Source organism: Nanorana parkeri, unplaced genomic scaffold, assembly GCF_000935625.1.
Source record: "Nanorana parkeri isolate BGI_ZX_2015 unplaced genomic scaffold, ASM93562v1 scaffold493, whole genome shotgun sequence".
NCBI lineage: Eukaryota > Metazoa > Chordata > Amphibia > Anura > Dicroglossidae > Nanorana > Nanorana parkeri.
The window spans coordinates 1,059,251-1,070,968 of record NW_017306761.1 but is presented as its reverse complement, the minus strand read 5'-3'; the positions used below and the strand labels follow the sequence as shown (position 1 = coordinate 1,070,968).

The window sequence follows — 11,718 nt, the reverse complement described above, 5'->3', positions numbered from 1 at the left end:
AAGCTGTTGGGGGGGGGGGGGGGTTACTACCTCAAACTTCCCTGCTACTACATAGGGGCATATTATCAAACTAGAAATCCTGTTTTACTGACACCTTGCTAATGGCAGAAACACCAAAAGGCACCTGCTAAAATGTCTAATGGAAGTCAATGGAAGATGTTGCCAGTTCTGCAGAATCCCTTGTTTAACAGAGGCCTTGGTGTTCCAGTGAAGCTAAGACATGTAGAGAGATGTCACTGCTCCGAGCCTGTATGAAAATCCTCCTCCTCTGAACGCTCGGTGCTGACCAAAGAGGGTCGAACCACAATCAAAGAACTTAAAAAGAAAAGCAGGAGGTCACACACTGATGATGCCAGATCACATCCAACTTAAACCTGGTCATAGCATAATGCAGCCTCGCCTAGGACCGCACCTCTCAAACAAATCACACAATACAGGCTTGATCAAGGTCCTAGCTAAGGCTGCAGTGTGCTATGTCAGGGTTTAATAAAGTTGGATGTGATCTGACATTATCGGTGTGCGACTTCCTTCTTTCCCAGTGAACCTATGTGTGCATCTTACCTTGTACCACAAGGAACATTCTTGACTTCATCTGTTTGTAAAGTACTCTGAAAAAACAAAAGGAATTGATAAAGTTACTATAAATCAGGACCAGTTCTATAAGTTCTATCTTTTTGATTTGCAGTAAAAGACTGTATACAAATGGGCATTTCCCAAGAGGTGATCTACAACTAACAAGGGACAACAGGATGCGACACTACGTCTAGAAAACAGAAACCCAATGCACTCCCTCCTGGATATCACAGGTGACCCCCTCAGGCCTTCACATGATCCTCACCTTTTAGAAGAGCAGTGGGTACAGCCTCATTTTACAAAGATTCTAGCAAGCCTCGAGGCTTTTCCAGGTGAAGTCATTCCCTAATACTCAATGCACGTCTACCATTATGTACTGTATATACGGGTTCCAGGCTTGGCCAGGGCGCTAACTGCATAGAGTTTGCATGCTTGTGTGCATTTCCTCCCACACTCCAAAGCTGCAGGGTGGTGGGTCAATTGGCTCCTCTCTGAATTGGTCCTAGTCTGTGTGTACATATGACATAGGGACCTATGTAAGCTTCTCGAGGGCAGGGATTGAATCAATAGTATGTAAAGCGCTGCATAAATGAATGTCGCTATATAAAGACCTGTAATAATAAAACAACAACATGACAAATAATCGTATATCTACACATACCTGTACAGATTTAAAGGAAGTAATAAACGGCAGCATTAAATGGAAGCCAGGACCACTTGTTGATGTGAGCAATGCTCCTCCCCTGAAGAAGAAAAGAGCCCAATTAGTTCATCAGTTCACCTTCTCAGGAAACAATACAAATCAGCTTAGAAACCAGGAAAATTATAGGCGGGGAAAACCACAGATTATCCCGCCTCAAACTAATCACTCAAGCATCACAATTTCAAACAATTCCTCCCCACACAGCTACCGCCTCATGTATCACTGGCCCCTCCCTTTTAGCTTGTAAGCCCTCAGGGGCAGGGCCCTTATTACTATCTTGTCTTCCAAGCCTTACATCACCAAGTGCAATGCAGAGCGTCGGATGCAGTGGTGTAAAGCACGCCGCCCCTGCACTCTAGAGAAGTGTTCTCTGGAGTGACAGACCACTCTTCGCTGTCTGGCAATCCGGTGGACGTGTCTGGATTGTGCCAAGTGTAACGTTTGGTAGAGGGGGGGTTGTGGTGTGGAGTTGTTTTTCAGGGGTTGGGCTTGGCCCCTTAGTTCCAGTGAAGGGAACTCTTAAGGCATCAGCATACAAGACATTTTGGACAATTTCATGCTCCCAACTTTGTGGGAATGGTTTGGGGATGGCCCCTTCCTGTTCCAACATGACTGCGCACCAGTGCACAAAGCAAGGTCCATAAAGACATGGATGAGCGAGTTTGGGGTGGAGGAACTTGACTGGCCTGCACAGAGTCCTGACCTCAACCCGATAGAACACCTTTGGGATGAATTAGAGTGGAGACTGCGAGCCAGGACTTCTTGTCCAACATCAGTACCTGACCTCACGAGTGCGCTTCTGGAAGAATGGTCAAACACTCCCATAGACACACTCCTAAACCTTGTGGACGCCTTCCCAGAAGAGTTGAAGCTGTTATAGCGGCAAAGGGTGGGCCAACTCAATATTGAACCTTACGGACTAAGAATGGCATGACATTAAAGTTCATGTGGGTGTACAGGCAGGCGTCCCAATACTTTTGGCAATATAGTGTACCTTTGGATCCACGGTCTGTCTGTTCTGAGGAGCGGCATCACTTATGTGTAACCATCCCTTTTTATATGATATGCTCGGTCTAATTGCCCAGGTTAGTCACAGGTCTACTTTAACTAAAAAAAACACTCTCTGGTCATTATGGGCTTTTACACCAAATTCGGTCATCTAAATGGAAGGTTCAGTAGCTGGTCACCTGTGCAGTAAACGATATCCATTACAACCTGCGCAGCCAAAGTGCAGGTGAATTAATTCAAAACATTATCTATACATCTAATTTAAATCATTCCATGCATTATAATTAATATACTGAGAATGTTCAGGTTCTCTGACGACACTGCTGTTATTTTCGCTTTGTTTGCAGAGGGTAAACGACGACCGTGTCCTCTTGGATATGTTGGATGTTGTGCCAAAAAGAACCGGAGACAATATCCTGCAGGATCTGGGCAATTCATCTTATTCTTCTCTCTTCGTGGCACCTTGTAGTTATTAAAACTACAACAATGCACGTCAAAGTGGATAGAAAAAAGTGGACTATGATTGTGTCCTCGAAATTTCAAATAAACGCCTCACACTTCGAGGAAATCTTTAGACATCTTTCTTTAAGTCTGGCACACGCCTTTCATTAAATGCATGCCTTCCTCTGAGCTGTCTGTGTACTTCTGACTAAAGCTTTTATATCATCAAATGAAAGACGACATAACTAGATTTTAAAGGGCAACTGTAATGGATATGTGTTGATTGCATTTTATATGCTTGCTCTCAAGCCTCCGTTCTCCTGCCTTGTCCAACCATCAATGTCACTGTACACAGTAGATGTTCACTGTCTTTCTCACACTTATGATACTTAGTGGTGTAAATCCCCAATAAACATAAAATTAGAACTGAAAAAAAAAAGAAGATAAACTCCAGGAGATAAATTCAACATTTACCGTATTTTGCGGTCTATAAGACACTCCGGATGATAGGACGCAGGGATTCTGTGACAGAAATTTGGTCACAGAAGCTGCAGTTAGTGACCGCAGAGACGGGTGGCGCTGCGGTTACAGCGCCACGGTCTCAGTAATCACACAGAGCAGGCGAAGAACGACGTTCTTCGTCTGCTCAAGGGGCTCTATGTGAGCTCCTATGGGGGACCGTGACGAGCAGCGGCTCCCACTGTACATTCAGCTCTGCTTGTCAGGAGCAGGGCTGAATGTACAAAAAGAAACTACTCGCCCGGCGCCAGAAACTGCATGTCCCGAGCGTCGGGCGATAGGTATTCGCTCCATAATACGCAGGCACATTTCCCCCTCCTTTTGGGGGAAAAAAAGTGCGTCTTATGGAGCGAAAAATACGGTAATCGAGGTATGTGTTCATTAAAATCATGACATTTATTTTATATACAACATGTACCTAAATCTCTTAAAGCGTACCTTTACCCATATCTTTAAAATAACAACACACACACCTTTAGAAATGTTTAGTAATGACGGTCTTATAACACTTACTGCTAGATAATTGCCGGCTTTGTATTCTTTGCATACCTCATATCTCTCTTCTTCCCCAGTCTTCTGACAGTGGCCATGTTTAATAAGGGCAGATTACTAGATCTCCCTTTACTTCCTGGATTTCTGGCACATGTGACCATGCACATCATGTCAGGGGAAGAAAATGCCTTTCCCCAAGTTCTCGTGAGATTATAGATGAGATTTCCCAGCCTTGCGCTGCTAATGACATTGCAATCCCAGTGTGCATTGTTTTGACAAACTGAAGTCATTTTGCACTTTCAAAGCGGGAAGTAAATGCTCTGCAAGTGTAAGTATTTCACAATCACAGCATTATACACCTGACATGTCTATGTTATTATTAATCATCATACATAGAGGGATGCATTGGTAGAATTAGATTTTTGAGTGTAAAGGTCCGCTTTAATATTATCCTCAGATACAGCAGCGCTCTGAGCCAACTAGGGTTCTATTGCTTTGCACAATGCTGTCAGCCTAATGCAAAATAACAGAAGATGTATTGCTGCACTCCATACCGGAATTGATGACCTGCAAGTTGCAGGTGGTGCTCATAGTTACCACGGGTGGTGCCATGATATACATGTAGTTTTCAAAGGATGTCACCAGCACACCACAATCTTTGTGTAATCAGCAAACGGCCATTTATTGAGAAACAATTGCCATTCAAAAGCATTTCAATAAATGGACGTTTGCCGATTACACAAAGATTATGGTGTGCTGGTGACATCCTTTGAAGCCTAATGCAAGAAAAACGCTTACGCTTATACATACATACATACATACACATACATATAAACCTTTATTTATTTTTGTTACCTGTAATATACTCCAATGTGCCCCTCTTCGATTTTGTGGATGGCCGAGAATAAAGCAGCTGCAGTAAATGCAACCCCAAGGGCGGCAAAGGCTCCGACATGGGACATCTTCAATACTGTTAAAAAGAAATACAAAAAGATAACAAAAGCTGAAAATGCTGAAAACAGAATGCAACAGTGTCTGTATACGATTTGGACTTCTCATCAGTAAGACTTGTAATAGACACACCTCTGCCACATGGCAATTCAGCTTCCTCCCTTTGCCATTAGAATCATCTCCTCTGCAGGGAACTGATCCAAGAAGCAGCAAAGCTAAGAGTGAATTTCCTGGCTGTGTAGTATGGCAGGTGTGTGTAAATCACAAGAATGGCTGAACAGAATTGCAAATACACTGAAAGGTAAAACAGTTCCCATATATTCAATTCCATTGTGTATTAATTGTGTCTGATTGGAGTTTCACTTTTCATGTCTACAATACACAATTATCATGACATGCCGAACATGAGCTCATTCCCAATGTAGAGGAAGATAAAGCAGTAACCAATAGTATGACATTAGTCCAGGGGAGGACAAATTAATATGGAATTCAGGAGCCAGTCTGTCCAATCCAGGAGGCAGCAGAATTTTTTAGGGCCAGCTCCACTAACCACTAGAGAAAGGAGCCAGCTGTGATTTTTAAAGGTGTATTGGCGACCTGGCTCCCGGGATTCATCCAGCCCGGAATTTGGGATTATATTTTGCTGACCAAACTGCAAAAGGTAAAATGAAACGTGGCATCTTACTGTTTGCTGTGAGCAGCCGCTCTACTTATTTGCTCAGTTTTCATAAATCAGCATTGAACAATGACCGAGGCTGCGTACGTTTGGCTGAAAACAGAGGCACATATCCAGCAAATGAGGGAATATTTATATTTTATATTACACACCAGGAGCCATGTATATTGTTATCAGTAGTACGGAATCCATCCATTCTTTCTCCTGGCACAATACTTCATTTTTAATAAAAGTTACAGACCCAGATCATTAATACTGATTCATAACGTGTGTGTGTAAGAGGGAACATCCGTCTGGTATGCATTTTAAGGGAAAACCCAACATGAAAACAAGAAAAAGAATGGGCCCCCCTTTATATCAGAATTCTCCCTTTCACGTCAGAGCCCCCTTCAAATCAGGGGCCCCCCTCTTTTACATTAGAAGCCCTTTTCACATCAGGGTCCCCCTCTTTTACAGTACACTTCTTCACATCTGGAGCCCTCTTCTTCACATTGGGCGGAGGGGAGTATTGCCTCCCCATTGGGGCCACCGTCATCTTCTCTGCCACTTCTTTTACCCCCGGCATCTCACTGCCCTCTGGTGATGTACCCCCCACCCCCTCGTATACTCTGCTGGAGTTACATTTCAGTACACAGCTACATTTTCTGCATTTGTGTTTAACTTTAGTTTGGCTACTCCTTAGCTAAGGGTAGGCAACCTCAAAAGTCCAGCTGCTGTGGAACTACAAATCCCATGAGACTCTGCAAGACTCCGACAGCCACAGACAGGAATCCCAGAGACAGAGAGATGATAGGATTTGTAGTTTCACTACAGCTAGAGTGCCGAGGTTGGCTACCCCCTGCATTAGGCCTATAAGCAGGTAAGCATTTATGACATAGTGGCGCTCATTACACGGCTGAGTCTTACCGTAGGCTTGTGGAGAATCAATAACGTAGTAAAATTCAACCAACAATGCTTGGCCAGAACGTCGGCACATTCCAACCTTTTCACGAGCTTTTGCGATTGCTATATGCTGAGAGAACTCCAAAATCAATACAGGCGGCGTCCGTTCCTATTGATCATCTAACAAATGAATCAGCCAACTGATTTATCACCACCGGGTGACTTGATATAACTCAACGTTTTGTCACACAGCTGTTGTGTTCTTTTCAAGGCGCGCTGCCTAAGTGTTATTTGCTTTGACAAACCTCCATGGGATGCAGACTGCTACTGTCCATACCAATTACACGGTGTGCAAGTCACATAGAGGAAAGTGGACCGCCAGATGCTCCCGGTCTGCCATAACACCGCATTGCGTGGCAATGCATGCTGGGACTTGGAGGCCTCATCCACAAGGGGATTTGATTTCCGGGGTGCAGATTCATGTGGCTGCAGTCATAGGTGGTTCTAAACATGTGCGGCTGCTCGGCCTACACAAGCAATGGCCACCACTATCCGCACATCCTGTGGCTGGGGATATATAACCAACCCTGGACGCAGGCAGACTGCATCCAGGATCTGTCCCCATCTACAGGTAACCGCTGTCAGATAACAGACTCCTGTCAGCCTGTCATTGCTTTGTACAGCTGCCTGGAACCAACTAGGTTTGCAGCCACAAGAGTCCGTTGTAAGACACAAAGGCCTTGTGTGAATGAGGGCTTGTTCACACTGAATGCGGTCCGTTCCAGAGCAGTAGCACCGCAACCCCTCGCGAAACTCCCCCTGCATTCTGGGGCAGGAGAGGGCGTGGCGGTGCATTTAATTCAATGGCACTGCTTCCACGCCCCTCCGCAGTGCGATTGTACGCTCCGTTCCACTGCAAACGCAAAAAATAGGGCTTGCTCATTGGGTGTGAACAAGCCCTGAGGCCTAAAGCCCCTTTCACTCGAGTGACAAGTTCCATTCCGATCAGCAGGGGATCAGTCAGAGCACAATGGAGCGTCTGTCACCTGTGTCGTGTGCGGTTGCATTCAATTAAAAATGATCCACTCCATTCAGGAACTCTTCTGGATGGACTTGGAGGTAGTTGGATGTGAACGGACAGACATTGGTTTACATTCAGCTGCCCGTAGTGTTACATTGTACATGCGGATCTGATCAGACCACCCATGTAATTGGGGCCTTGGTCTTGTACACACAGGCTCCAGTTGTATAGGAGCAGCGTGTACTGCAAATGTTTCACCAAGCTCCAAGCAGCTTTTCTGAAGCTTTTTAATCAATGTTGAGTCCCATTAAGAGGATGTCGAATAAAATCTTTAATGGGATGAAGACAGTCACTTAAAATGAGCTGCTAGCAGGGTTTTATGAAGATTTTAGAAGTGCTGAAACTGAATAAAAGCTTGCTGATGCCCGGTAGCAGCTTGTTTAAAGTGACTGCCTCCATTCCAATTAAAGGAGAAGTACTGGGAGAGTATAATGTGCTCTTCCCTATACTTTGAGCCGATGTGTGACACATGTCGGCTCTATAGATCGAGAGTTGAGCGATGACAAATCACTGATCGCTCAGCTCATGGTCTCCTCCCTGTAGAGAGTGGTGACTGTCATTCATTGCTGCCTCTAGGGATTGGCCCCTCCCTTCTCTCTGTTCCTCCAGCGCTCTTGGAGTGACAGACAGGGGAGGGGGCGGGCACAGCTGGCTCTGGATCTACAGAGGCAGCTGTCAATCAGGCAGCGGGGTGGGTCCTGACAATATTGTTGGGATCTTTCCCAGCTGCAGCGTGGCACTGTCAGCATATAGAGGACAGTAGCCTGCTATCTGCTGACTTTGGGTCACAGGAGGACATTAGAAAAACTACTCCTGTGACCCAAAAGAAATCTAAAGCAAAAAAAGAAGGGTTGGCTTTAGTTCTCCTTTATGATCTTCAAACTGGAGCTGGAGGCTTCTCTAAAGCAGTGGTTCTCAACCTGTGTAACCTCAGGACCCACATTTGTTCTCGGTCATGAAGTCGTGACCCGAGTCGCACTGTCGGGTCCCGGTCCGAGTGGCTCCAGGTCGGGTGCCGGTCCGAGGGACGTACAATGTCCCAGTACGAGCCAGTGTGAGCGGACGCACACGGAGGGGACATCCCGGCAGTATCACTGGGCCGCGCAGGCGCAGACGCCCTGTGACCCGGCGGGATCCGCCCCGCACGGCGTGACGTCATTACACTGGCGTGCGCGGGTGACGTCATCACGGCAGCGCACGCGCAGTACACACCTTCAGCCTATTTAAAGCCCCACAGGGCTTTAGATCATTGCTGTGTGATTTTCAGCCAGCACCAGTCGTCTGTTGATCTTGCTCCTGTTTGATACCTGTGACCTGGCTTCCTCCTTGACTATTCTCCTGGATTACCCTTCTGTACCTTGTTGCCTGCCTCCTACTGACCCGGCTTGCCTCTTGACTCTCCATTGGATTCCGCCTTGTACTTCGCTGCCCGCCTGTTACCAACCCGGCTTGTCTGACCTCTCTATTTGCCTTCTAGGATCCTGCACGGCTGCCTATCCTGCCTGCACACTACCTGTTGCTGACACCTGGTATCCTGATCCGGCACCCGTGCACCCCCTGCCTGACACACACTGTCTCCAACCCAGTGCTCATCAGACAGGGTTGCAAGGGAGGTCCTCCTCATCATCTCGGGCCCACACCGCGGACCTAACACGCACTGCAATGGAACATATGGCATTGTGGGCTGTTGTGCTGTGATGGAGCTCCATCCATATGTGCATTGCCTGTACAGCTCACATGTGTGCCCTGTAGAGGTGCCGGGAGCCAGAATGTGATGTCACTCCAGTTTAGGAACCTCTACAGGACATGCGAGGGAGCTGTAAGTAATGAACGTATGGAGGGAGCTTCATCGCAGCCATACCCCCAGCCCACCCCACCTCAAGTCAACACTTGGCGCTGGGCAGCCTATTTTGAATGGCTACTTGGTGTAAGAATGGACAGTGCTGCACTACAGGGGGGCTTGGGGGAGGCTGAGGAGCCTCCCACCTAGAAAAGTGGAAGGCATGCGGCGACCCACTGAACATGGGGTCGCAACCCACTTTTGGGTCACGACCCACCAGTTGAGAACCAAGGCTCTAAAGGTCTTCAGCAAGTGGCCGCAGCCAGCTGAGAGCATTGCAAAGGCTTTGTAAGCACTTCTTGTGCAGACGGTCCCTTACATACAGACACCTCTGTGTACAAATGTCACTGAGGACTTCACGAGTGTCATGCTGAGCCAATGGCATAGAGAGTTCCTGAGTTTGTGAACCAGAAAGTAGATGTGAGGAGCCAGCTTTACGTGTCACAATGTCATTGACCATCTGTGGCCAGATCAGGGCAATGATGTCACCAGCATCCCGCTCCTTTGTCTATATGCAGCTGCAAGGAGGGGAATGCACTGGCCGCAGCTGACAGCTTCCTTCTTAATTCAGATGATCTCAGGTTTGGACTGTGAGCTCCTCATGGTGTGCATTAGAAGTTGCAGAAAGTCAGATAGAGCCCGCCTCATTTCCTGGCTGGAGGACGTCCAGCATTATCTAGATCTTTTCCTCCCCAGCCTGACTGTTCCTGGCTCCCTTTGGATTTCAGTTCTTTCAATCATGGAGTCTCAGCATCACATGTGGGCATTACTCAGGGTGGCTTGTATGCAATTGCAGCCTGCTTAGGAACACCCACCCATCACAGTAGTTTGATTTTTGCATAACTCCTCCCAAGGGCCAGCCCACCGCTTGCATCACAGTTGAGGGCTCTTGAGAAAAGTACTGAGTCAAGGTGCCCATACACTGCTCGATTCTCGTACGAGAATTGCGGGAAATCCCGCGATCGTACGAGAATAGAGCAGTGTGAACGAAGACGTGCGACCGTTTCTACTGTACGGTCGCACATCTTTTGTCTAAGGAGCACGCTAGAAAACCAGCCGAGAATTGTACGATTCTCGGCTGGTTTGAACGGTGCTCGGGAGACAAATGCCAAACGGGCCGGTGTGCGCACGCGCACACTGCCCGTTCAGCATTGCGGTCATCGGAAGCCCGCCCCTCAGGGGGGCGGGCTTGCGATGATCGAGAGTACGATCTGCCTGTCCAAGATGGGCAGATCGTACGTTTTTTTAATCACTTTACAAACATCGCAAGACTAAGGTCTTGCGATGGTTGTACAGTGTATGGCCACCTTCAGAGTGCTGTGATGTTATTAGGAAGCCATGTACAGCACCCTGCAGGCCCCTCCCACCAGCCAAGATCTGTCTACATTGCATAGCGTAGTACAGAGACCCACTGATGACATCACTGACATTAGATATATGCATTGAAGACAGAAAAGTTTTACTTACCCCTTTGCTGACGGCTTGAGCCGGCCCTTAAAGTGGCCAAGGGGCTGGTAGGAGGGGCTCCCATTCATTCATTCACTGTGATTGGCTGCACTATGATCAGAAGTCCATCCTACCAGCCTGTTAGTAGTTGACTGAGTTGCTGATGGCAGCTTGATCTCAGATCTGGGGGCACAAATTGGACACCGCACCCCAGAACAACAGTGAGGAATATATGCCTCAGCGGGGCACTGAGAGCCCCCCACCGTGCTGTCACATATATGTGTACACCATCATTAAGGGGTTAATCATGTCATTAACATGTTGATGAGGAGAAAGAAGAGGAACCAGGTAAATCAAAATATAAAATTCAGCTTCAAAACGTCATTATTCTTGATTATGATGATGTCTACCATACCAGGTGCAGATACTGGCACACAATGGCTGACCAGGCAAGCTGGGACTTCTCACACCTAAACAGCTGGAGGGTCACAGGTTATCTAAGGTCACAGAGCACATGACTGCAGCCCTCCCCTGCCCGGGTGACCTCTGTTTACACTAAACCCCAAGACATCACATAACAGCTGCTCCATGTGTCGCCTCCTCCCCACACAGAACATGGAAGAAGAGGGGAGCCCCCTCCACAAATCATAGGAGAGCCATGTCCTCACCTCTGTCACCTCTCCTCTAGGTCACGGCTGAGCTGCTGGAACCTAATCTTCTTTATCTACCGCTGACATCCTCTTCTTCCTGGTGTCGCCGTGCCGGAAACGTCATCATGCCGGGACGGGAGCAGCAGACATCTTTGTTATGGGCATCCTGGCAAACAGGATGTAATCTCTCCGCTCACCAGCAGGTGTCGCTGCGGACTGCTCCTTGGAAGGAGATTTCATACAGATTATCCTACAGAGTTGTGTGTTTCTGGTGTTGTGTGTGAGATAGAAAAGACCAACCTCTGCTCTGCTCTGCTCTGCTCTATATGCTGATTGATATTTATGTGGATGAATATTGTCTATTTGTTAGGAATACTTTATTATATAGAGAGCAGAGTGCTGTCTAATGCTGGGCACACACCTTACAACCATCCCAAGACTTTTGTCTTGCGATGG

The 11,718-nt window shown here is 47.2% G+C and overlaps 1 protein-coding gene across 1 annotated transcript in view; it reads right to left on the bottom strand.

Annotated features, from left to right (window-relative positions):
• Positions 1–11,364, bottom strand: part of LOC108790708 (erlin-2) — a 29,978-nt gene extending 18,614 nt beyond the window's left edge. The window contains exons 1-4 of the mRNA XM_018561021.1: positions 11,281–11,364; positions 4,592–4,706; positions 1,235–1,316; positions 562–608 (exon numbers count right to left, since the gene is read on the bottom strand). Of these exons, the coding sequence (XP_018416523.1) occupies positions 562–608; positions 1,235–1,316; positions 4,592–4,698 (236 nt within the window). The 5' untranslated portion in view covers positions 4,699–4,706; positions 11,281–11,364. The remainder of the gene's footprint in view (positions 1–561; positions 609–1,234; positions 1,317–4,591; positions 4,707–11,280) is intronic.
• Positions 11,365–11,718: the final 354 nt, after the last annotated feature.